Here is a 27,174-nt window from a genome sequence, read left to right as displayed (position 1 = left end):
CGGCACAGGTCAAAACACAAAATAAAGTGGCAAACTTCTGGATTCGTTCCTAGTTTTTGGTTGATGGAAACGAGAAGTGATGACAAGGTTCCTTCCACGAAATGCATGTGGAAATTCTGCGTCAGTTTTCCGTTCGACTCAAATCCGAAGCCTTCAGAAACTGGACTTGGTATTTGTATCGCGCTATTCTTACGTTGCTTTCAATTAGCCAAGATTATGGTTGCTCCTAATTCCGAAAAATTTGCTCAAGATGCAACTCAGCTGTTTCTCCAACTCTGGTCAAGCTACCCTTTGTCAATTCTAATATCATGGAATCCCAAACGCACCAACAGAACACAATTTCTATGTATACATCGGATACCTGTGCAATTTGTGATCGTTTTCTAACGATGTTAGAATGAAAAATTTTTCCGTTATAAAAGCTTTAAACTTAGTATTTACAGTAGCTTACTTTTTACGAATATATTATATAAAACATTAAAAAGTTACATTAACCAGTCATTAAGTATTCGAATACTTACAAAAATTGCATGGCATGCATGATATCTGTTAATGCCGTAAGACATAGCGACCTCATTCACATTATCTATACAAAATAGCATTTTACATCGCTGCAAAATAATTTGAAGCAGCAGTCTCTCCCTTGTTTCGTTTCTCGGAACACGGTCCGAAAGAAATTTCCTTAAAATCCGAAGCAGTCGATGAAATGAAATCCATCCACCGGTTCCAGTTACCTACTGTCCACGATAGCAACAGGTAGTGGTCGGAGGGCCGCAGCCTCCTTTCATTTCGCAGACTTCCGATTACCTATTTTAGCATGCGAAACGAATATACAGCTTCAAAGGGTGGGAGGGTGCGAAACCATTCGCGCAGTCGAACGGACATTCAAGCGTTCGGAACTGTTCCACCTTAGCCTCGCGTTGTCGAAAATTCGAAACTTGGAATTTCAATCGAAGGGAACAGTACAGTAAGATTTTAACCTTAAATTTTAAGAGTTAACACGTTTTCTATCGCGTGATTTGTAACAAAGGCATTTTTGGTGTTATTATTACCATATGAATAAATAATGAACGAGACAACGTGCTAGAGATAATAACACAATTCGTTTGGTTATGATTAACAAAAAATGAATAAATGAGTTTTTGTAGTGAATATGGTGGAAATTGCGACTGCGAAGAAATTAAATCAATTACATTCTTGCGTCGATGATTCTACGGATATCAATATTTCATGGACAATTTATGAAATAAACAGTTAATTTGTTGCGCCCACAGGTAGTATCAGTTATTACAGAAATTCGTTGGTTTGTAAAACCATTAAATTGCGGAATTTTAGGTATCCATGAATCATGTTCTATCTTCGGTTATTGTTGTTAAATATTTTGTAACATACGATATTCATTCTTGAAACGTTTATTATTTCATTTATCAAGCAAGTTACTATTAAAAAGTAATATCACGATTCTTCTAACGATAACTTTTCATGTAAGATATAAAAAATGTACCGAAGCATTGCTTATCCTGTAGAAAATTAAAAGACCATAAATCTGTGCAAAACCAACCTTGTGAATTTGCCTTTAGTTCATACATCGTGCTTCATAAAAACTGCCAAAATGGTATTATACAGCCGATTTAGTGGTCGGGTAATGGCCGAAATTTACGATTCTTGGTAATTCGCATTAGAAACGGTATAATGATCCTAATCGAGTAACGAGTCTCGAACACACAATGTACTATGCCGTTCGAGAATAGTCATTGCGGAACTCTATAGCCTGGCCAAATACGAACCGCAATTATTACTTAATACGATATCGGAACAGAGATAGGATTAAAATGGTTTAAATATTTCTTCGAACAACCAATTTTGTATAGAAAAAACGTAGCAGAAATACTTTTATGAAACCAAAACGTAACTGATATAGAATATCGAGATATAAAAGTTTTGATTCGGTAGATTTAATGCGAATTTATGGATTTTTCTACAGTAAGAAGAAAAAATTCCTTTTGTAACGATTGGTTTGCAAAATTGTTCGGTATGCGGGTGTTACACATATAAAGCTGCAGAATTTCAAGCGGCAGTAAATCTTTCTACTGGTTCTGGGGCTAGGCGGTTTTTCCAACTCCCAAAGAACGTAAACCGATTAAGTCGGACCTGCAGACATAAATGAAATATTTAATCCTGGCAGTTCCGTTGAATATAACTTCGTTCTCGTAGACGCTTTGTAATTATCATTCTCTGAAATAATTCTCATTTATGGTCGAAAGAGGAATCGGCACGTAAGTAAATTCCGTCATTGTATCTTTACGCACGGCGACGCGTCTTTGGTTGCTTTATTTAACGAAGGTATCGAATTAAGGTGATTAAATGTTATCCTGGAAATTTTCGATGATTTTGTAAGCGAAATATTTGGTAAGTGGAATTTACTAGATGCAGGATGAATTTTATTTCTTTTTCAAAACTGAATCAAAAAGAAATTAGGTGTTAAATGATTTACAATTAAATAGTGTGAAGAAAATACTATATTTTATATAAAACATTTATTTATATATGATAGCCATTTTATAATTAGAAAAAGAGCAGTGAAGTCTATCAGATGCACAATGACTGACCACGTACGATCATATACTACTTGCTATCAGACAGTTCGATTCTAAAACCCTCAAAGAAAGATTTATCTAATTTTTACATGTAAAATTTTCTGTCTACACAAATGTCAAATATTTCAACAAGGATATAAAATATTTGGCGAAAAATAAAAAATCTGCAATGAACGTAAATCCATAGAAAAATTCAATTCTCTGATTTTTCCAATTCCAACAGGAATTTAATTCACAAGACATCAATAAAACACGATTCTTGATTCCTCCGAAATTTTTCTACGAACACTTTCTCTGAAACACGCCCTCTGTACAGGATACCAACTGAAAATTTCTGTAGAACGTACGCAGTTTATTAACCTTGTCCATAACGGGACGGCGATTAACGCGTTAAAAGCAGCATTTCGAGCGGCGATAAACGAAGACAGGCCAGACGTCGGCTCTTATTCGACGGGGCTTTACTAATATCCCTAAGTGCATCGTCAGCCGCTTGATGCAGCATTGCACAAGCTCTGATACGCTGCACTCCGGGGTTCACTTACTTTTTTCCATCCTTCTCCCTCTGGCCGCCGATTCTGCGGCCTCTTTTTCACCAATTCATACCTCTCCCCGTCTTTGTCATTCCCTTTTAACCCATCTCTCCCTATCTCACGGCTCTCCCTTCAATTTCAACTGTGTGCTTGCTTGTACTGGCGCGCGCGCGCACACCCTCGAGATCCCCACTTCTCATGATTACTTCCGATTTTATCCTAGACGCAGAAATTGTGGTGGTATGCCCACGGTTTCCCAAAGAATGGTAATATAAAGTAGTGCAGCTGTGTTTTTTCCGACGCGGCACCGTGCCGCGGAAGAAAGAAGCGACGAGAGCGTCGCGCGGGAAAGAATGAACGAACAAAAACGAGAAAGCCACGAAGGAAAGTAGAAGAACGGGGGGGAAAAAAGATTGTGGACCGAAACATTTCGAATAGTCTCCTTTGAACAAGCGTATACCTCGACCTTAAGTCCTTTCTTCCGCCGCCATCTTTCTTCTTTTTATTCTCTGCTTCTATATCCCCCGAGTCCGTTTTTCGAAAGGTCTACCAAGATTTCAATTACATAGGTTAACACGGTTCGTGATGTGGTAAAATCAAGAGTACGAGAGCAAAGCCTAGGAAGAAAGTTAAAAAATTGTATCGTAGAAACTGAACTTTCGGTATTTTCATGCTAATCCAGAAAAGAAGAGAAAATAAAAAGTTAGGCCTTAATATTTTTTTTTCATTTCCTGGAGAGTCGAGCGTTTTACAAATATGGTTTGAATAGTGGCATTTAATTTTTTGACAATTCGATACAGTGGGGATAGTCACGGTAAAATGTCCATCCCGTCCGAACAGGTTCAATGACGTGCCACGGATATTTCCATAAAAGTAACACTGAATTTCCATAACAGCGTATACGTATCATTTTCAGATGTAGAAACAGGAAACTGGATTTGTGTTCTCGCGGTAATATTACACGGATGAGGAAACGAGCTCAGCGTCGTTCGCCGTAATACTACCTACGGTACGTGTTCCGTTCCGCGACGGTGGTTACGTTAAAGGCATATCGTTTCGTGTTTGAATTGTTTTGACTATTTAATAAAATTCCTTAGATATTACTGTACAAAACAGCCTGTACTATTGCATTCTCCAATTAATTATTAAGATTTAGAAAGAATAATAGACTGTATATGAATCTGATTGTCGTTTGCGAATGAATACGTACAGTCAAAAACATTTAATTAATTAAAACGTTACCAAATTATATTGCAACGAAGCAACATAACGATATCTAAAAAATTAAAATTTATTTTAATACAGCTCAAATTAAATTCCAGGTTATTCCAGGCACGTATATTAAGACACATTTTTTAACACATCCACTTACAGGTAAGACAGGATAAAAATGCACAAAATAATCCGCATACAGTATTAAAAACAACATTCGAAGATATTCCTCAGTCTAACTTATTCGATTTCAGACTTGGTACCAATAATCTTTATACAAAAGTCTAAGTATAATACGTATCGCGGAAACGCTTGGCTTTATTCGAGGAAAAGGCCAGAAGGCGACTTTAAATACTGAATACACGTAAATAAGAACTTCCCTGAGCAGGTACCATTCTTTCAAAATTCGACGAATAGAGTCGGATAAAAGCGCGGGTTGCCTTTTCGTCCAAAAAATCCTGTTACCGGATAGAACACGGGATGGTAGAGAAGGATCGAATGGAACGAGAAATGGTCCTCAACGAGTGGAGGATTCGGGCAGAAATTCCCGTTTGAATCCTCAACTTGACCTCTCGATTTTTGCTCTTCCCTTTTCACGTCGATTCGTCTTAGATTTCCGCGAATACTGGCATACATCCTCGATTAGCATTCGAACAGAGAAGAATAGAGAGAAATAGAAGAAAAAACGAGAAGGAGAACAGCTGGAGAATATGGATCTGAGAAAGAAACGACCAAAGTGGAAAGAAACGAAGACCAAGAGCGTTACTGGCCTCGAATCGGACGCATTAGTCGAGATAGCGATACTGTATCTGTGGCTAGGTTGGCATTCAAGGATTACTGGAATTTAGCATAATATTAGCGAACGGCGGAGAAGGACAACAGGCAGACGACACCAGGGCCACGAGAATATGGGATAGTAACTGGTAGAGTAGCATGGATGAGAGAAGGGTAGAAGGGTATAGGTATTATTCATGGATTACCTCACTTGTCCCGGCTACAATCCTCCCAAAGCCTCCATTAGAATAATTGCTTCTTCATTTTCGCGCTTATGTGGTTGCTGCGCCCGCCAGTGCGTCATTCTCTTTCACATCCACGATCCGCTTCCATCCTCCAACTACCCTCAGACGCATCCTACACTCCCGTCACTTATTGTTAACCGCATACGTACCACGATGTGAACTTACAACACGCGTGTTACATATTCTTCTATCAGCTTTTTCGTCGCTGTCGTTTCCGTTTTCCAATGTGATTGTTCAGCATGGGATTTCGAAATCGTACCATCGTTGTCATCAATGGAAAACAAGAGTGGTTTTCGGATAGTTTCAGTTGGATAGTAGTAGTTTCAGACGAGTAAACCGGAATGTTTATGGATGAGGATAAATTCCTTGCTATTGGTATTAAGCTTCTTGTTAGAAATGTCGACAATGGCTTTGTTAATAGAATTTAAAATTTTATAGATTTAATAATGTATAAAATGCTTCTAAGTTATTGTAATATTGTAATAATTTCGTGAAATAGAAATTGCGTTGGAATAATACTTGTCTTATCGTAAAAAAATGGCTTCAAAAAATAATTGGCCACTTTGTAATTTGTATTAATTAGATTCATGGATTAAATGTAACTGAAATATCGAACGTGCAACATGGATTTACGGCAATAAATGCAAGTTAATCTATATAATATTTTCTAATTAAAAAATTACACGGCTTTTACACGCTAATCAAATGTAAAACGATACACGAATTATTAAAGCGCTTTCGCTCACACACGAAAGGCTATTAACCGAAATCAATAGTTCCAAAAGTGGTTACTAGGATAGTATTATTTTCTAAAGAGTGCCAACATTTTACAAAGCGATAGCAACCACAACTGAATATTAAAATGCAACCATTGAAAATGATGTAAAAAAATTATTTCACAAATTACCTAACACCTTCGCTAGTTGCATCAGCAGTCTCTAAAGAGTTAATGTAAGATGTCTTACGTCAACGATCCACGTACCACACATGCATCCTTCTATATGATCGTAAATACGGAAAGTTTTTTTATCTTCAATTTTTACTACCAATAAAACCACGTATGTTTCATGTTTAACAACGGTCGAAAGCTCAAGCATCGATATTCGTTCTTTCTCCATTTCTATAAATTATACCATTATCTTTTTGATTAATTCACGAGTTTCGTTATCAAGAATATCGCCCCAAATTATAACGAAATATCCAGTCACGCGGTACTTTTCATTTCCTCTTGGCTCGCGAGCACGTGTGTACTTCCTTTACGAACGTTTTTATATTTAGAGTCGGACGCGATAATTTCATCATAAGGCTCTTCCTCGGCAAGAGGAACTTCAAATATTTGAATAGTCTTGTCGTAGCCACTTTCTTTTACGGTTTTGCACGACATGCTAGCTTTTGCAACGCGAACCGGATCGCCAGCATGCCTCTATCGTTGGTTTTCATAATGGTTTCCGCTGTCTTTCTTTCTTCTTTCTTCTTTCTTCTTTCTTCTTTCTTCTTTCTTCTTTCTTCTTTCTTCTTTCTTCTTTCTTCTTCCTCCTTCCTTCTTCCTTCTCTCTTGTCCAGAAAAGGAAACTGCTAGCTCGGAGCTTTAATTCATTTTTCACACGTTGTGTAGTACAGTTGACTGGAATAGCAGGAAAAATAGCCGATATCGATCGTTGCCGATGAAAACGGTGGACGCGGAAATATATGAGGCAAAATGTCGAGGGACATTCACCGTAAATGTTGAAATTCGCACGAGAATGGACTTGTCAACAGTTGTTCTCTTTGCAAATGTTTATTTTGGAAATTGAATTCCCCCAATAAAAACTTGGCGCGAACATTAATCGTCCGCTCGTTCCCTTTTTTTAACCAACCGCGCTTTACTTTGCTAAGAATACCGAGTAAAATAACCTTCTGCTGTTGGGAATGTTCGAGCTAATTGTTCCTCTACAGTACAGCGCAAACGATGATGATCGATTAAAAAAATTTAATTAAAAACTAATTACAAATTTAATTGCGTTATTCAAAGAGATTAAAGATTTTATGAGTTACTATTTATGCCGTGTCATAAAAATTTAACGCAATATGTAATACGTGCGATTCGTCGACTAACGTTTAAACGAATTAAACACGAACATCTAGCGATTCTACAAATAATTCGCAATAATATGAGAAACGAGGTTGACGCGGAAGAGAAGCAACAGGATCGCGAAGGCGACGAGTTAAACAGCGTATCGAGTATCTCTTACCGAACAATCGATTGCCTCGGTGTCGAAGAAGATCGAACGGCCGGGAGCAATGCCACGAGGGCCGCGGGCCCACTAGAAATATTCGCGGCAGGCGTTATAGCAAATGTCGCGTGAAACGCAATTTGCAGCCACGACGTTGGCTTTTCATTCGATGATTCTCGTTATCCTCGTTACACGTGCCCGTGGCAAATTGCGCGCGAAACCGTGAGAATAAATTGTCTTCACGAGCGACGACGACGATTGCATACATACACAGCATGGCGACGTCGAATGGCGCCGTGACGCGACGAAAGCGAGCATTCAACTCCCCTTTTTCCGTCGTTGGCCCCGATACGATCCTGCGAATATTTAGTTACCGTGAACTACACTCGTTACCGTTTCATCTTCTTCTGGCAGGTACGTGCGACGATTCCTTGAGTCCTTTCACCCATCCCTGTGTGAATCCATCGCTTCCATCCCCGCTTACCTTAACACTCGCACTCGCGACCTCCTCTTCGCTTTTTGCTTGTCGATCGTCGGTCTGGCGAGCACGTTTCGTCTGTAAAATGCTAAGCGTATCCTTCTGCCTCCTGTGTTTCACTTTGCTTCGTCCTTCTTCGACGCTTTTCACCTCGCACTCCTGCGTTTCGCGCACCTTATCGTTCTCGACTACGTGTTAACGCGCTGACGATTAATTTCGACAGACATAATTTCCTGTCTTCCTGAATGGAATCTCTTAAGGGAATTTCTCTTCCTCGTTTGTATCTTCCTGAAACGTGAGGTTAACGTGGCGTGTACGAGGCCGCTTGATTCCTGTTTTGATGGTTGAACCAGACAACTTCTTTCATATCGCGATGAACTGTTTCAAATAATATTTACACCCTTTTCAGCTGGTTAATTCACAAATTATTTTCGTTCATTATTTAAGTCCCATCTTGTTACTCGATGTCGTTATTGCGTTATAAATATTAGTGTTAAGAGTAAGAATTAATTTCTTCTGCAGAGTTTCTATACTATATAATGGGAATTTTCATCGTGCCGTAAAATTACCAGACAGATCTGTAAACATTTAACTAGAAGCTCTTCCAAAATCACCAACAAAATTCATTAAACCGGAGCGTCTTCAAATCTAATGTGGATGTGGTACCAACACAATAGTCTAGCGTATAATGCAATTGTTGCAGGTAATGTGCTTTGTACAGTATACCATAGTCATTGAATTGGCCGTGGTAAACCGAGAGCTTGCTCTGCTCGTTTTCCTATCCCCCTCCTCTCCACGCTGTTTACCCAGATATTACAACACACTAGAAAATATGAAGCGACGAATTATTAATACAAATCCTCCTCAAGATCTAGAATGTATATATAATATATAAAATGCTTAAATTTTATGCTCCAACGTAACTAAAATATTAAATCTAATATTTATTGAAGTCAAATACTTCAATTACAATAGAAATGAAACGTAGAACAGTATTATTTTGAATCCGATGAAATTCAAAATGTTCGAATAAGTTGTGATTGTTCAATAAATAATCAAGAAAATTGGCAAAACTGCTAAAAATTAATGATATTAAACTTGGTAGTATAAAAATATCAAATAATAACGAAGAAACGACATTTAAATAAAACTCTTAAAAAATTCAATCATGGTAACGTATTTATATGATTTATCCAGCAGATATAATGTGATTGTCAATTGTCTGTCTTTCAAATCATCAATCCACACTATTCTTATCGTATCCAGAATGCATTTCGTGCACAAAAGCATTGTCCCTCGACGACGGGAAAAAATTGGTCACAGCCAGTCGTGCATCAGTAAGACTGCGTCGAGGCCGCTTTAAAAGGAAACACGCGTGTATTTCACCGAGGCTCGTGTGTATAAATACATAAGAAAAAGGCAGGAAAAAGAGGTGGTGACGAGAAGACTGACTGGTACATAATCGCGTCGCGACAAAGAATCCATAAAAGGTTGGGCTGCTGCGTTTTTCGTATAGTACCGAAGAGAAGAGAAAAGAGGAAAAGAGAAGAGAGGAGAGCGAGAGAGCGACTCTAAGCTGAGCCGTACTCGGGTTCCCGTGAACACAATAATGCTCCGCTATTAACCGAGAGCTTGTATTAAGCCCTCGAAAAAAGCTTTCATGCACTTAACGACAAATAATATGAGAAGTGGTACTACGCAGCCGGGACACCCGTCTCGCCGACTTTCTACTACAGATTTCACGCACTCGCCTTCAGTACCTACAAAATAGAATTCGTAATTGTTTCTACCAGTTTTCTTTTTTGATGAAACCCACCGTTTTCTTTTCTCGCTTTTAATTCGATCTGTCAATCTTCCTTGATTTTTAAAATCACTTGTTATACATTTCTTATTTTTGACAACCGCAAACATGAAATCTTCTAATTGGAATTACAGATTTTATTCAAATTTAATGCATTTAATAGAAAATATCTTAAACAATGTAAATTTTGTAGACTGATCCATTAAATCTAATACGTGTAACTTGGGAGCTTTGCACAGATAGAGCTGAATAGAAGAGCTATAAAACGTAAAAATAATGCGTTCTAAGTGAAGTTAGAAACTTTATCTATACTTTCAGGCGCCCGAAATCTTCAGCAATTAGTAGTGTTGTTCCAAATTATATAATGTTATTCTATTCTATATAATGTTATTAAAAGCTGTTGTTCTAGCAAATATAAAATTAAAATTTACGCAAATCGATGTCTTAGAATTTATTAACAATTATTCACATTAAGAAACTGAAATATGATGAATTAACATTAACATAATACAATAGGATATAATAAATTGGGATTAAAAAATTATTGGATCTTAGCTTTTTAATTAGATTAAGAAAATTAATAAAACTACAACATAATGTAAAAGAGATAAAAAGCACAGATACGTTTATTATTTAATTAATACAATAATAGTTTAATATATTTGAACCTTATCGTAATAATTTTCCAGTTTTCTTAAATATTTCTTACTGCTACTTACCTCCTTCAAAAAAATGTATTTCATACATACCACCTCGTATTAATAATTTCAATACAAATTTATAACTTTCCTTCATTTATATTACAGTAAAAACAATTGTTTTAAATATCATAATCCTTGTTCAGTAGAAGCTATCACTATTCATTTTTTAGTAACTAATTTAACGTCAAACTATTCTGACACAAACCAAAAAAATATTAACAGAAAACAGAAAACTTACGTGTGTATGGCGCACGCGCGCGTGTAGTATATAATGATAATGATGATGATGATGATGATGATAATAATAATAATAATAGTAATAATAATAATATATAATAATATATATTATATATGTACACATATGATAACATCAGTTGTTTTTACTGTATCTATGTACAAATTTTGAAAGAATTATTTGTAAATGATGAAATTATATAATCATTAAAATTAAATCCATCAAGCTTCTTGAAAAATGTAAAAAATCTATCATTTATAAACATGTTGAAACTCTCTTTAAAACTACGAATAAACAAATTTGGAAAGACACAACTCAAATATTATAAATCGTAATTACAATTTGTATTTAACGTTTCAAGTGCTACACATTTAGTTTACCTATCAATCGAGCAACATTGTGTTTTTCGTCTAGCGAAAGATCCTACAAATTATATATAAGTAATCATGTATTAAGGTACATAACCTAAATAGTACAATTTTTAACCAAAGGAATTTGATGTGTAGTATAAATTTTTAAGTCGATTAGTACTTTTTTGAATTGGTATTTCATTTATTTAACTAAGCCCATTTTTTTAGCTTCCACTTCGTAAATTAATAACCTCCACATTTTGACAACAAAAACTTCTGCTTCTTCATCCAATACCTACAACGTATGATATTATAAAATCAATAACAAAAATATTATATAAATAATAAATAATAATAAAATAAAAATTATTTACCATCTGTACATCATCAAGTATGCCCTGAGGCGAGCTGCCGGCCATTACTTTGCTACAAATAAAATCTACCAATGTAGGTTCAGGCTCTCCAATGTATTCAATAATCTTTTTATTAATCCACGGCCTTATCCTCTTTTCCATTAATGTCTATAAAAATAACAAAAATTGATGAAAAATTAATTCATAAATATTCATTCATAATATATATCTTACATTATCTATTACTGCCCAATCAAGTTGATAGCCAAACAAAGCATTTTTATCTGTAGGTATTTTGTCAATGAGGGATTTTATGTGCTTTCTTTTCTCTTCTTGACTTTTTGTACTTTCTTCTTTTCCAGCTTTAGGAGCTTCTTCATTAGATTTTTTCTTTTTCTCCTCACCATAGTCTAGAATAGAATTCATATAAAAATCGTATATTATTGTAATATCGTGGACGAGAGGCCTAAAAGATATCGGGCGAACCATAAACAATGTCGCGAGAAAGCCTAAGTGCCGACAGGCCAATATATCGTCGATCCTTCAATCGAATAGTTACGCAGAAAAGGCCTGCGTGACCCTAGCTACGAGCGGTCAGTGTTAGTTAAGAAGTCATAGAATGTGAATCGAGAAGTCAGAGAGTGCGAATTGCGTTGTCGAGAGAATGTGGTCCGCGTGAGAGAGTGTTGGAACCGTGGTGACGAGAGTTGCAAATTAACTATTTAGTTGTCTTAATTATAGCACGTTATTGTATTTAGTTCACGTTAAACAACCATCGTTTCCTGTTTAACCAACACCTGTTTAATCCATTTTAAATAAACTAATTGTAGTAAGATCCTACATTATCTAAACGAAAAATATATTTATACTTTTTAATTACCTAAAGGAACTAGTTTGCGCTTCTTTGCGTTATTAGCACCATCGTCATCATCGTCATTATTAAATACGTCTTTAACATCGATCCGACCTTTCTTTTTATTCTGATTCGTTTGTTGCGTACTAACATTAATAGCCGTGCTTGGACTAGCAGGAGTTTTATTACCGATACCATGATCACCTCCACGATTGCCTCCGCTTCCCATGGCGAATGGCACAAAGTTACCTGTAATAAAAGTAAAATGTGGCACACAAATAGAGCGTTTGTATAAGTTAAATAAATCACATCGTTTACTCACTACTACCAGTTTTTTCTGGTTCGCTAACGAGAGACATACGCGAATCTTCATCTAATGTGGGTGGAATGGACTGAACTGGTGTTGTTACTGTTTGATTAGAAGGTGACGATCTTGTACCCTTTACACTTTCTCTATCTGTTTCTATAACTTCTTCAGTTTCTTCGCCATCACGATGATGATTCTGATGATGACGATGATGTCTTCGATGATGGTGGTGATGCCGCGGTGGTGTTCTAGATGGTGCCTCTGACTGAGAAACATCATCAAATTGCACACATTCGTCACTATCACTTTCAATTGGTTCAGTTTCTATGGGCGGCATAACTTCTTTTTCCTTTTTCACCACTTTTTCATCCTCTTCGTCTATTATCGTGATAACCGGTTTAGGCTTATACTGTTCCTCCCGTTCAGCTTTTAACTGAAATAAGTAATATCTTCATGTAGAAGGAATAGTCTACATACAACGAAAGATAAATGCATATTACATATCTTAATAAAAATCAATATTATAATTAGTCATAAACCAAAATATCACATTATTTAGGAACATTTTACCCTTTCAAACTCAGCCGCTGGATCTGGATGAGAAGCGTCAGCATAAAGTTTATCGCGAAGGCGTTGAAGCTCTTGACGCTCGGCACAACGATCCCGCGAATCAGCTTCTGCTTCCAGTGCTCTCTCTTCTAGACGACGTGAAAGTTCTTTACCTTTATAATATTTAGCGTCGTCTCTTTCATCATCATAGTCTTCGAGAAATTCTTTCAAGCGTTTTGCTTCCCTTTCTCTCGCTTCCCGTTTTGCTCTGCGTTTCTCCGCTTCTTTCTCATATTCCTTTTGTTTGCGACGTTCCCGTGTCTCCCATGCTCTCAAACGCTCTTGATAAGCTGCTTCTTTTTCTCTCGCTCTTCTTTCGTTCTTTTTCCTCTCCTTCGCCTCTTCCTCTTCCTCCCTTTCACGCATAATTTCTCTTTCAGTTTTCCTTGCTTCTTCTCTTTCACGTTCTCTTTCTCGTTCCCTGTCCCTTTCCCTTTCTCTATCTCTTTCACGTTCTCTTTCCCGCTCTCTTTCGCGGTCACGGTCTCTTTCTCGTTCTCTTTCTCTATCTCTTTCTCGATCTCTATCTCTATCACGATCTCTGTCGCTTCTCTGACGATCCCTCTCTCGTTCCTTAGATCTTAAGAAAAATAGAAAATACTTACAATAAATTTTATATTGTAAATTAATGAATTTTTAAACACTTTCCGGAAATTGTTAAATGTTAATACCTAGATTTAGACCGCCTTTTGTCTCTTCTACTACTTCCGGTACTACTACTGCGACCTTTATGAGACGTGGGACTACCAGGATCGCCGTCTTGATCGTCTTTAGTGTTACTGCCATCACGCCTGTCTCGTCGCTCTTTTTCACGTTTCTCCCGTTCTTCTTTCTCAACAGCTTCTTTCTTCCGTTTAACTTGAGCCTTCTCCTCCTCCTGCTTCTATAAAAAACAAAAATAAAAAAATAGGTGAGACCAAATACTCAAAGCAAACTTATCAGGCTGTGATAATAAAACGCAAAAACTAGCAATCGTATATCCTCCTCAGTTATAAAAATTAAAGGGTAGAAAAAGGTTACTGTAAGTGTAAAGTTAGTTAATGAATATAAAAGTGGTAAAATATCACTACACTATAACAGTGCAGTATTATCATTTCTTTTCTTGAATTCAAAATATAGATGCCCTGATACATACAAAATATTTGCACAAACAATCGATATTATTTAAAAAGTAATATTATACGAATCTTTATATCAACAAAATGATTACTTGAAATAAATACTTCAAAAAGAAGTCTTAATTCGTTATGAAAATTCTTTTAAAAAATATTTTTAACATTTTGTATATTTTTTAAACATTTACATTTTGTATACAAATTTTACTTTAATTTTAGTATCTCTAACATTACAAAGATTGCAATGTTGAACGATTACTAGTTGTACAAAAATTAATCACATATCAAGTATCATAATTCTGTTCATCTCAATATAGTATACTCACTCCTCTGGAGTATGCTCGCTCAGCAGCATCTTACACGAAATCTTGTTTACATATCAATTACCTAAGTGCAGGTATAAATTTTGGAAACAAGCATAAGAAATTTCTTAAGCTCTACTTAAATTAAGAATACCTTAATGCTAACAGACGCATTGTAGAGGCCACCCAATGTACTTACAACATTGCAAATGTGCCTGTAAATCAATAGTGTCTAAAGCTATATAAGTCTAAGAGTTGAAAGGGGTGATATTTAGATTTCTTGTCAATATTCAATAATTATTAGAAAGTATTATACCAATCAGAAGCGGAGTCATCACGAAGAAGGGATTCCACCAAAACACCTTTCATTTTTGCCAAGAAACTGTCACACGTCTGTCAACTGTGTTTTCTTCTGGCTATGCAGTTGATGCAGCAAACTGTTGGATATCAAATGCACAATAGTTTGCCCACCCTTATCGTCCAGTATTATCAACGTAACGTCTTAGAAATAAATTAATATGGTTCATCCTTACTTGATATAATAATAACAATAATGGGTTACTGCTTGGAGAGTCCTAAATCATAGACTCTAATGAATATTACTTTCTAGTGACAAAAAATTATGAAACCTAACGCTGCTTATTCCTTCCTGCTTATGACATTGTTAATAAACCCTATATAAAGCTATCAGTGGACTATGCTATATAAGAAAAAACATATTCAAAATTATGAACTGCTTTCTCTTAGTTTTCAAAATTAAATATCCATACAATAACCCATAGTATTTTAATCTAATAAGGATAGAGTAACTGAGTGCATAAAAGTAGATGCACATATGAGGAAAAAAACAGACTGTTGAAACATGAAATATCAGTGGTCATAGGTATTCAGATGGGCAGTTCACTAACAAAACTACAAGAACCGAATGGTTGTGTTGGCTCATGGTTGTGGAGTTTACTCACGGTGTGAAGTTGACTTGGTCAGTCAGTGTGGTGGTACCGGAGAATGGAGGACGCACCTAGGTACTACATGTCTGATCGAGACGCTGACAGAAGCTGTTTACACAAAATAAAGACAACAACTGAACAGTCGCCATTGTGAAGACAAAATCATTTCATTGTGTGTAGGATTCAGAAAGTCTCGATCCTATTAATAATCTATCTAAGAATATATTATAAAATATGTCAGCGTCAAATTTCTTTGTTCAATGTATAACATTTTTTACCGATCCTAAACAATGTGTAAAAACAAATGGAATGGCACTTTGCTGATCTTCTATATATCTGTACTAAACTGCTAGACATTAATACAAATATAAAAATAAATTGTAATTATCTTTCATAAAAAACAAATAATACAACAATCTTCATTAATTTTATAGTCTCACTCAATGAAAAATTGAATAATCAAATTTTCTAAGAATATAGTAATCTATAATTATTAATTTAGTATTATTTTTTAAACTTATTCGTGTCAACCTCATATAAAGTAATTCTTTTGCTAATTGACTCAAAGAATATATAATCCTCATAGTGATTGACAGCACTGCCATTGAATCAATTAATGAGAGAATCATCTGTGTTATAGAGAACCTTTTTATTACAATTTCAACTATATAATTATAATGTTGCATTTACTTTAAAATATTACTAAAGCCTTCCAACTCTTTATCCTTTATTATTTTGCATTCTATAATACCATTACACAAGTTCTTCATTTTTTAAAACTATAAGAATTGATTTTGTAATGTAATTTCTTTAAAACTAAGCATCATATTATATAAAAATACATTGCATTTTTATAACAATATTGGTGCCAGCAGTTTAGCACAATAACTATAGAAACAGGTAAAGAAATTTGATTATATGGAATAACTTGTATTTAAAATACAATAGCATTAATGCTATTAATATAATGCAGAATTGTATGCGATGAATTAAGAAAATGGAGTTTCAATAGAAACAGATTTATTGGCTACATGATGTCAGCATGTTGTAGAGTTACGAGATTCTCCCGTCTTAATATTGCACATTTCTTGTTTTTTCATGTTTTGTTGGTTGGATATACTCTGACTTACCGACGAGGCTGCAGCTGCCTGCGAAAATACGAGGGATGTGCTGTGATTGACTCCCTTCAGAGCCAATGAGTGAGTGAAAGAGTGGTCCCCACACACAGCATTCCTAGGCGTGTGCGTTTGCTGTGTGCGACGCACGCTGCCTGTTATTATAATTATAGCAACGAGTCACGGCTCCAATTTTTTAGAGCTAACATAGCACACACGCACTTTATCACAATATACTTAAAAGCTAAAGTTTACAACTATACACTTGTAATCCTCTTTTGCCTGCCCAAATGCATTTAATTTTCTATATAAATATGTTGCGAGTTCGATCAATAATTGTCTAACATGAAACATAGATATAATCAAATGCATAAAACGTGTATAAACGTTTATAATACATATTTACAATGCATTTCATTATAGTATTTAAAGCATAAAAACATCTAAATATTTGTCACATACAAATTGTAACTTAGTAACAATACAATCATTTAAAAATGAATTAAACACAATTCATGAATTCACTAGCCATTGATATAATCAAAAAATATTATAAACTTGTTAAACTTAGTACAAACTCTTCACAACTATAATTTAAAAACACATTTTTTTTATTAAATATATAGTTTTTAAAAAAAGTTAGTATATTTCATGTTTTCCTATTTGTAAAGTGATTCATTTTATTTCTTTATTTGAAAAACGAAAAAGAATATTCATATCATGTTTTTTAAAGATAATAGAATAAATACTACAAAGTATTACAAACATATTCTTAATCATTTGCACAAAACAGAAACAGATAAATATTATCTTCATAACACTTACATATTAAATGCAGAAAAAAATAAAAGCTCTATAGTAATATAATATATTGCAGTTAAAATTTTACTTTCAAAGATATGATTCTTTCTAGCAAAAAATTTAAGAAATTAAATATGCTGTCTATCACATACACAGAAGAATGTATAACAAATACTATTGTCCATTAAAATAATTTATATTAGTTAATATAGTTTTTCGCATAAAATAATTCTTTTTAGAGAAGATTACAATATATTATAGAATAATGTTTATAATGCTTCGTAAAAAATTCACATAATCGACACTAACAATTTTACAATAATTGTTAGCATTCTTATACCTAAACTTTTGCAAAGTTTTTACCCAATCCTATTAGACCACAATTCATAATACCTTCTAATATCTTGGTATATCATATCCGACCAAAAAGAAGGGCAGAAAAGTAGGAATGACATAACAAGATTTCTAAAATAATTATGAAAATAATTACCTTCATAACCTCCCTGAATTTTCCAATTTCTCGTGTAATCAAGTCTCTTTTACTTTCTTCTATTTCTGCATCATCCAGGTTCAAAGACTTAGCAACCATTTTTATTTGATGTTCTTCTATAACATATAATTAAAGAATATTTGTTAGTTCTCCAATTTAATTCAATACATTACTATGAATAGAATTAGTACACTACCAGGTGCAGCTTGAGCCATTTCTAAATCAGCGGCATGTTCAGCTATAATTTGATTAATACGTGCTAGTGCATCTGCATCCACTACTCTCATACCCTCATCCATGTAATCTTCACCTTCTTCTCCTTCTGCCCCTTCAATTGATGTTTCATCTTGTAGAGGCGATTGGCCTCCTCTTAATTTTTTCCTTCTTTCTGCTATTATACACAAAGAAGTAACAAATCAAAATAAATGATTAATATGTATATATGTAAATACTGCAAGTATTTTAAATTTACCTTTGAACTGATCCAAAACGACTTTAGCTTTTGCATCAACTTTGACAACAAGCTTTTTTGTACCTATTTCCATGTCATGAAGTAATCTAACTGCTCTAAGACCTGCATCAGGACCTGCATATTCGCAAAATCCAAATGCTTGAACTCTCTTCCATGAAAGCACATGACCACATGCACCCAAAATATGTCGAATCATCACATCAGGTGCTCTTTCCATAATGTTACCAATAAATACGGTAACTGGCGGACCAGATTCTCTTTCACGACGACGATTATTGTCATGACGATTTTGGTTACGTGCATACCGAACAGCTGGAGCTGAGGTCTGCATCGCAGATACGGGTGTTGGAATCATCTATGTTTTATAAATGGTAGTATTCTTAATAATGCACATCTCTACTCATGCAGTCCAGAATCTCCCCTCCCCCTAATAGTATGTTAACCTTTTTCCTTGTATTATATTTTATTATAAAGATAAGACATGCATATATCAAATAAAAAGAACTTAAGATGAAAATTTGTGCCAGAAAACATAACTTTTAGAAGACGTCTCATACAATAATCCTATAGCATAAATAGTTAAGTAATATGCATTCCATTCATAGTGTAATTTAAATACAGGATGTTAATACATTATACAAAACAACTGCATTAACATATAGAAAAATGTTTAATTATGATATAATCAGTGATGTTTAAATTAATAAAATCAAACATTACATGCTTTTGATTTTTCTTTTACAGTAACTAAAGATGCTTATTATTTTTCTTTTAACATTTCTGGCACTTGAATATATTACTTTTTATCTTTTATTTAAAAAACAAATAGATTATATAAAGTAATTACATTATTACGAATTAAATAATACATCAATTTTTAATTAATATTTTAATTATTTAATATATAATCGTTATCATTTGAAATGAACAAGAAAAATGACACATTAAAATATTAGGAGATTAATCTAACAGAGAAATTATATTAAGTTACATTACTTTGTATTAGAGTTTTAGTTAATAAAATAATTAGTTTCTTTATTGAAACCATTGAAAATTTTATTGACAGCAAGTGCAAACGATTGGTAACAGGAGATCATAAATTTACCAACAGCATACAAAACAAACATGCCCAAATTTTAGAATATTTAATTTTATATTTACTTACATGTGCCATAGGCATTACACCACCAATTATTGGTGGAGGTGCACCAACCATGTAAGGCATTGGTGGCATGCCTGGTATTCCCATTGGGGGCTGACCAGGGTAAGACATTTCTTATTTTAAATAATACTATGGCAGTGTTCTCACTAAAATATGTAATACAGTTATTTAGTGGAAGTAATATATAAAAGATATAGTTTTATTTCAACATAGAACTTTTATTAATACTGATATATATATTATTGTAATCCATACTTACAATTATTAGATTTAAAAAAAAATTTAATGATTGCAAATAAATGAAATCTAATGTCTGTAAGTTGTATTATGTAGTTACAAAAACATATTTTAATCATATTGTACTTAAAATATTTAAAAAATTGACATTAAATAACCTTTGATACATAACAATCTTCTTAAGCACACTTTCTTGAGATATAATAAAATACAAGTATGAATTTAATACTCTAGTAATCAATATTACAAAACAAATATTTGAACTATGCATAGACATATAAACATTACTCAACATGTAAGTTTGCTGTGTGAAAACATGTTTTTCATAGTAATACTTATAGATATCAGAGAAGCCTCTAATGGATGCTTTGGTATTCTAACCATTAAAATGATCTCAACAAAGAACCAATACTGTACTTACATAATATATTTGAAAATAGAAATAAAGCATCAACCATCATTTAACAAATATTTACGTCATTTTAATAGGACTCTAAAGCTAAAGGAATATTACAATAAACACACGAACTGAAACTTCCACTTTCACAAGCCGTCAGCTAGTAATTACTTCTTTTCGTCCATTACGGCTTCATGCGCTGATTGCTTCTAGAAGGCTATGGTTGATGTTACATTTCTCATGGGTTCGAAGACTCATCGTAAAAGAACCAAGCTACATATGCAGCAACTTACGACTTCCACTCTGTAATTTATTGAATTTTTGATAGAACATATTAAAACAAAACAAATTAATATTAAATATTTTAAATTGTATACAATTATATCATTTCCTCAGTAGAGCAGCATTTAGTTTTAATTTTAATTTCAATTTTCATTTTCATTATCATATTTTGTTGTACGAGAGACACCATTAAAATGGTATGAAACAAATCTATGTTTAAATAAATTAATGCCAGAAAAACCGGTTTACTTACACATTAAATTGTGTTATAATTATATAATTTTTACATATAATTCTTTACAATATTGTTTTACAGATCTACAAAATATTTAGAATTGTGTTGTAATTCTTTTTTTTTATCGTACTTTTCATTATTTACTTAATAACCTTTATACTGAAAATGTAAAAAATAATTAAGAAAACATTGAACAGCATTACTAGATATTTAAATAAACATTTTTATACAAAATCAATTAAGGAAATTAATTGAAATACAGTTGACATTTTTCATTTATATACATAAAATTTATATAAATTTGTAATATTCAATGGTCATCTAAGCTTGTAGATGTTACCAGATGCTAATATTATTATAGATGATAATATTATTACATTAGAAAAAAATACATTAAAAAATATATGTATGTAAGAAAATTCATTAATTCTCTTTTCTCTAGGCATTACATTTTTAAAAGTGAACTATCTATAATATAGTAAATCAATTATTAAAACGGATGCTATTAATAAAAATGAATATATTATGTAACAATCATAACTCATCATGTTAGATTAAAATATTGGAAATATAATAAACAATGTAGTGGACAGTAAAATAATATAGCGGGTTTTTTATTGTCAATATTAGCGTTATTTAAATGCTTAGTCAAGAAGATATAAATTTAAGGACGCCCTCTTCAGTTGATCGGTTTCCGTTAAACTCCTTAGTTCATGAAATGGCAGTGTGGTGTATTCTTACGCTAGGTGAAGTCTTTCTGGAGGATAGTCAGAGTTTCAAAACACAAAAAAGAAATACTTTAAATTATTAAAGATTCCGATGTGCCAAACAATTAAAGAGATTTTGTGCGATGTCCTTTAATCCGTCTTCTAAGGTATACAAGCTAAAATGAAAGAGTATTTCATGCTTTTTATTAGTTAATTATTTTAGTTGACAGTTGAACATGGAATCCTTAAAATTATATTTTTTTGTTTAATTTACACAAATAGGAAGTAATATTTTGTAAACCAAGGTAGTGAGTTATATATGAACTCTTGGGAAAGTACTAGAAAAAGCGAAGACAATTTTTATGATAATATTTACGTAATTTGTATTTATTAGAAACCTTATTAGGTAGTATTTAAATAATGCATTTTCTACTGCATCAGTGACGACTGTTGTACAAAAATATAGAAAACACATTTCTACTTTTTTCATCACTACTATTGTACTGTAGTATTGAATTATAAAATTAATTATTATATAGTAATGCATATCTATCTATCAAATTATTATTTTATTTAATTAAAGGGATAAATAAGATAAATTTAATTACATTTATAATACAAAATGGAATTGTTTACAGTATAGGTTATACATATTCAAATATTAATTTGAATAAAATGTATTATTATTTTAGCGTAAAAGTTTAAAGATTTTCATGTTGTAATTTCATAACATATATTAAAATCTTCTATTCAGTTTAAATATATATATAAAAATAATAATTTTATATGTTTCAGTACATAAATATATAACTTTTCTTTTGTATAATTAACAATGTGTATACATAATCAAAAAATAATCAAAAGGATTATGTATTTATATATAAACTCATTGCATTCAACCAGATTATACTTATTTTTTATATCTTATTTGTATTGAACATTTCTACTAGTGTATTCATAACAAATATAAAATTTAAATATAGGTTAAAATATAATTTATTTTATATAATGTTTTAATTCATATAAAAAGCAATTATTTGCAGTTATATGATCATTTTATAATTTTATGTATAGAAGAATTTTCTTGTGAAATTATATAGAATTTATAATAAACTATAATATTGTCCAATCTTTTATTCTTAATAAATAGTTAATATTTCCATCATAGTGTAGTGTACAAGTTAATAGAATGTTGAATTTTATATAAATAACTATATAGCGATAATGGCACCAAGACGAGGTGAAGAGATATCTGTTAAAAGAGTAGCAGCATTAGGTTGCAAATTACCTGATCAATTGCCAGCTGGGGAGATATTAACAGATATTACTCAAAACAAATGGAAACTAGGACATGCAATAGGATACGGTGGATTTGGTGATATATACTTAGGTAGTATTCATTACTCAAATACCGTTTGATTGAAATAAAATTAATGCCAACCACGATCAAACAAACAGAAACATATTTTAATAAATTATTTAAATGTTGTATTCACTATTTCATTATCTGTTGCTATTAATATTAAATTTAAAAATTTTACATTACAGCATCAAATGACATTAATGTTCCAATTGGACAAGATGCAAAGTATGTGATAAAAATTGAACCACATAATAACGGTCCACTATTTGTTGAAATGAATTTTTATATAAGAGCAGCTCGTAAACATATGAGTAAGTAACTTAGTTGTATATGACATATATAATCTATGTTTCATATATATCTCCATTATTATGAATTTTAGTTGATACCTGGTGCAAATCACAAGGAAAAAGACGAATAGGTGTTCCAACATATGAGGGATCTGGTTCTCACATATATCGAGGGCAAAAATATAGATTTTTAGTAATTCCAAGATATGGCATTGATATTGGAAAATTGTTTATATCAAATGGGAGAAAATTACCAATTAAACTTGTTAACAGGCTAGCTGTTCAAATGGTACTTTACTATAAAAATAGAAAATTTAGAAATTAGTTAATAATTTTGTAATTTCATTATTTTTCACATTTTTATAGTTAGATGCACTTGAGTATATTCACAGTCAAGGATATGCTCATGCAGATGTTAAAGGATCCAATATTTTGTCGTCCTTAAGTGCAGAAGATATAACAACAAAAAAATTTCAAGCTTATTTGGTTGATTATGGATTAGCTTATCGTTTTCGTACAAGTGCAGGTGTACATAAGCCATTTGTTCATGATGAAAGAAGAGCTCATGAAGGAACATTAGAATTCACATCAAGAGATGCACATCATGGAAGTGAGTTTTATAAATTTGTTATATTTCATTTTTTACAACATAATTACACTTTAGTTTATTACAAATTGATATTACTGTAGCACACTCAAGAAGAGGAGATTTAGAAACATTAGGGTACAATATACTACAATGGTTGTGTGGCAAATTACCTTGGGAAAAGGAAGATAATAGTGTAACATCAGCAATGGATCCAGAAGAAGTCCATGCACAAAAAGAAATTTTACTTTCAAATTTATCATTATTTATGCATAAATGTTTTCCTTATAAAAAAGAACCACCTGGTAAGTTATTGTACTTTGTATATCAATATTTCAAATATTTTTAAATATGAAAAATAATGTAAACCCATTCTACTTTAATTAGACAAATTGCTACTTTAAAAATATTCATGACTGATATATTTAATAAATTTTTAAAATTAAATATTAATAATTAATATTTTTTACCAGCTGCCATTATGGAGTATATGAAATATATTACTGAATTGGGATTTGAAACTAAACCTAACTATTCCTATCTACGTAGTTTATTTCAGTCTGGTTCTAGGCAAAAAAATGATGTTCCTACATGTTTGCACCCTTTAAGAGAATCTAATGAAAATATTTCTTATCCCATGTCTTTCAAACGACCGTACTTACGAGAAAGGAAACCTTGTAGACCTGTAAATGGCGAGGTATACTTTTACATTCTTTATTAGTATTAAATCTTATTTCATAATAAAATAATATGCATTATTATTTTTAGATACGCATAACTCGAAATACACAACCTAAATATCCAGTTGAACGAAAAGAATTTTGTTGGGAAGCAGTGCTAGCGCTTCATCCTGATAAGCTCGCAAAAATTAGTCTACAAACTCCACCTTCACCACTTACACCACCTCCTTCTCCACCTCCTCCATCCTTACCTACGTATGCCATGTTAAGCGTAATTCAGAGAATGAAAGAGAAACAATCAGGCGCATTTCGACATAAATCTTTACCAAAAACATTAGAGTGAGTATATTTAAATTATATACAATAACAGTGTAAAATAATCCTTTTTTTAAACAGAGATCTTAAAACAAAGTGGATGACACCAGCTATGGAACAAATAGTTCAATTAAAAAAGAAAAATTCCTTGACAACGCTTTCTTTAGCGAAGGTTTCACCACGTGTGACACGCTCCCGAGGGGCTCAATTAAAACGTAAGATATTCCTCAAATTTTTCTTATTTATGTAACTGTACTTTTATCTATATTTTATATATCTACGTTTTTTAATTCATTATATATGATCTATTAGGACTTGGAAATAAAAAATCTTACAAACAAATACAAAGCAGCAAAAGAAAAAAAGGTCCCTCAACATGAGTATGACAAACTTTGCTAAATATTATACGTTTTCATTCCTTGAACAATGGAATCACAAACGAGTTATCTAAATAATGAATGAATTAAGTATTATTTCCTATTAATTCATTTAGATTTTGTAAGAATATACTCTTGATTAAACTCCTGTTTAAAGGACAAAATTTCATTTATTAGGAATGTCTCAGGTGTATTTAGAGCACCAACTTTTGTAAGACTGCTTATATATCATGATTTATTGTTTAACAAACTGTATATTAATATAAGATTTTTTTTTAGTAACTATATCTCGAACAAATGATTATAAATAATTCAGTGGACACTTAAAAAAATTACATTGCTTCCTTTAAGAACATAATTTCAATACAATTCAAAGAAGACTTGCTAACAGGCACAATAATGAGAAATCGTTACTTTTGCATATAAAAAGTATGCAATTTAATGTCATAATAAACAAGTAATCTGAATGTTGCATCGAAAACACATTTCATCAACTTTTAAGAATTATTTGTTTATTTTATAAAATGAGTCAATAGCATGATATGCTGAATAGATAATGTCAATATTTCATTAAGTTGCTTTATTAAAATAAGGTATAGCTTTAGTTTTTAAATTATATTTAATCTTTTTTTCTTTTTTATTGCTATAATTATTTTGTAAGTTATAAGTGACTGTGAGTAAACTATTTTATTATATTCGGACATTGCTAAAGTAATCTAATACTTTGATTTTGTGAGCCAGTCCTAAATGAATTAGTTCTAATTCTCATAAAAATATAGAGGTTAATTTATTAGCAAAAATTACGTAAAATATTTCTTTGAAGTATCACGATATATATTCATGCATAGAATCCCTAAATATTGTCTATAATATAAACGAAGTTGTAGTATACTTTGAAATAATACAATTAAAAGTAGTGAAATGTAGGTAAAAATAATACAACTGTAAACTGTTATTAATTCTCAGTATTAAGCCAATAAATGCTTACATATGATTAAAATATAACAGTTTATATTTGTTATTATAGTTATACAATATATCAACAGGAATGCGTGTGTAGTATAAATAATATAACTAATATTTTTATTTGGTTCTAGATTTTATATATGTACAACATGTAACTAGAAAATACACAGTTATGCTTCTAATATGTTGCAATATCTCATGTAATATTATTTTATGTCATTTTTTAGTAGAACTTAATCAAACTTGTATTGATTCAGATCTAATATTTACATAACATTGTTACATGAAATACATTATATTCTTGTATATATTTATATCATAAGAGCCATGTATAGATGGAACCGTCGATTTATTTACAGTAAATTTGTGATAACTAATTTGTATTTTTTTAAGTTACATGTACCTGTGCCAGAAAAGCAGTGTTGTTAAAGACTTAAAAGTGTATTGTAATTAAATAAATACATGTGCATTTGTAATCTTTTTTATAATGCTAGTATTTCATCATATTCTGATTTATTATATGTCACTAATGTAAGATACCTGACATGAGCTTTTTTTATTTTCATGAATATTATTCTAATTTAGTTATAGAATATGTGATTAAACATTTACTATATTAAGCAAACATTACATATATATTTATTAACAGCACTGCACAAGATTCTTAAAGTATTGTCAACAAGATTATTATAAAAAGAATATAATAAAATTTACTTGCTAATTTGTACTGCATTCTAATCAGGACGATTACTAATAGTATGAATGAATAATAAATAAATAGCAAAAATAATGCATATATACCAGGTATAGAATTTAATTATATGTGTATGTTATACATTTTATATATTATTGTATATTATATTTGAAAAAATATAAAATGTAGTATATAAAATATATTGTTTAAATAAATTTATTTAATTATCTTTTATTTATAGTTACATACTTATTAGTTAATGATTAATATTATTATTGGTAAGATAAGATATTAAAATTATTTTTTGATGTGATATGATTACATTAAATGGAAGGAAATTTATTGTACTTTGTCACTATATAACATTTATGACTATTTTAATG

The 27,174-nt window shown here is 32.0% G+C and overlaps 2 protein-coding genes across 4 annotated transcripts; one reads left to right on the top strand and one right to left on the bottom strand.

Annotated features, from left to right (window-relative positions):
• Nucleotides 1-11,108: 11,108 nt before the first annotated feature.
• Nucleotides 11,109-20,517, bottom strand: LOC117160237 (RNA-binding protein 25). 2 transcript variants are annotated; one of them, XM_033340868.2, is made up of 12 exons: nucleotides 20,321-20,517; nucleotides 19,666-19,808; nucleotides 18,501-18,855; nucleotides 18,225-18,419; nucleotides 18,029-18,144; nucleotides 13,930-14,141; nucleotides 13,220-13,838; nucleotides 12,665-13,082; nucleotides 12,370-12,591; nucleotides 11,724-11,899; nucleotides 11,511-11,657; nucleotides 11,109-11,431 (listed from the first exon to the last, which is right to left on the bottom strand). In XM_033340868.2, the coding sequence occupies exons 2-12, from the start codon at nucleotides 19,771-19,773 to the stop codon at nucleotides 11,339-11,341; spliced, it is 2,661 nt and encodes an 886-aa protein (XP_033196759.1). In that variant the 5' UTR covers nucleotides 19,774-19,808; nucleotides 20,321-20,517; the 3' UTR covers nucleotides 11,109-11,338. The 2 variants fall into 2 exon arrangements, with proteins under 2 accessions (XP_033196759.1, XP_033196761.1); XM_033340870.2 differs by having other exon boundaries at nucleotides 18,501-18,825.
• Nucleotides 20,518-21,504: 987 nt separating this feature from the next.
• LOC117160243 (serine/threonine-protein kinase VRK1) lies at nucleotides 21,505-26,926 on the top strand. 2 transcript variants are annotated; one of them, XR_013058632.1, is made up of 11 exons: nucleotides 21,505-21,687; nucleotides 22,740-22,910; nucleotides 23,069-23,194; nucleotides 23,266-23,462; nucleotides 23,540-23,783; nucleotides 23,864-24,064; nucleotides 24,233-24,456; nucleotides 24,528-24,778; nucleotides 24,836-24,969; nucleotides 25,067-25,342; nucleotides 25,411-26,926. XR_013058632.1 is itself a non-coding variant. In XM_033340880.2 (10 exons), exons 2-10 carry the CDS (start codon nucleotides 22,745-22,747, stop codon nucleotides 25,132-25,134), a joined length of 1,611 nt encoding a protein of 536 aa, XP_033196771.1. In that variant the 5' UTR covers nucleotides 21,505-21,687; nucleotides 22,740-22,744; the 3' UTR covers nucleotides 25,135-26,926. The 2 variants fall into 2 exon arrangements, 1 of the variants encoding a protein (XP_033196771.1); XM_033340880.2 differs by having other exon boundaries at nucleotides 25,067-26,926.
• Nucleotides 26,927-27,174: the final 248 nt, after the last annotated feature.

The sequence above is a fragment of the Bombus vancouverensis genome, chromosome 6 (assembly GCF_051014615.1).
Source record: "Bombus vancouverensis nearcticus chromosome 6, iyBomVanc1_principal, whole genome shotgun sequence".
Classification (NCBI taxonomy): Eukaryota; Metazoa; Arthropoda; class Insecta; order Hymenoptera; family Apidae; genus Bombus; species Bombus vancouverensis.
This window is presented reverse-complemented; position numbering and strand designations above follow the sequence as displayed.

Excerpts from the sequence above, each read along its gene's own strand:
- LOC117160243 (XM_033340880.2), top strand. The coding sequence starts at position 22,745 with ATGGCACCAAGACGAGGTGAAGAGATATCTGTTAAAAGAGTAGCAGCA. Across the intron at positions 23,195-23,265 it reads AGCAGCTCGTAAACATATGA|TTGATACCTGGTGCAAATCA; the intron begins GTAAGTAACTTA and ends TATGAATTTTAG. Across the intron at positions 24,970-25,066 it reads CCGAGGGGCTCAATTAAAAC|GACTTGGAAATAAAAAATCT; the intron begins GTAAGATATTCC and ends ATGATCTATTAG.
- LOC117160237 (XM_033340868.2), bottom strand. The coding sequence starts at position 19,773 with ATGTCTTACCCTGGTCAGCCCCCAATGGGAATACCAGGCATGCCACCA. Across the intron at positions 18,420-18,500 it reads CGTTTTGGATCAGTTCAAAG|CAGAAAGAAGGAAAAAATTA; the intron begins GTAAATTTAAAA and ends TGTGTATAATAG. Across the intron at positions 13,839-13,929 it reads AAAAGGCGGTCTAAATCTAG|ATCTAAGGAACGAGAGAGGG; the intron begins GTATTAACATTT and ends ATTTTTCTTAAG.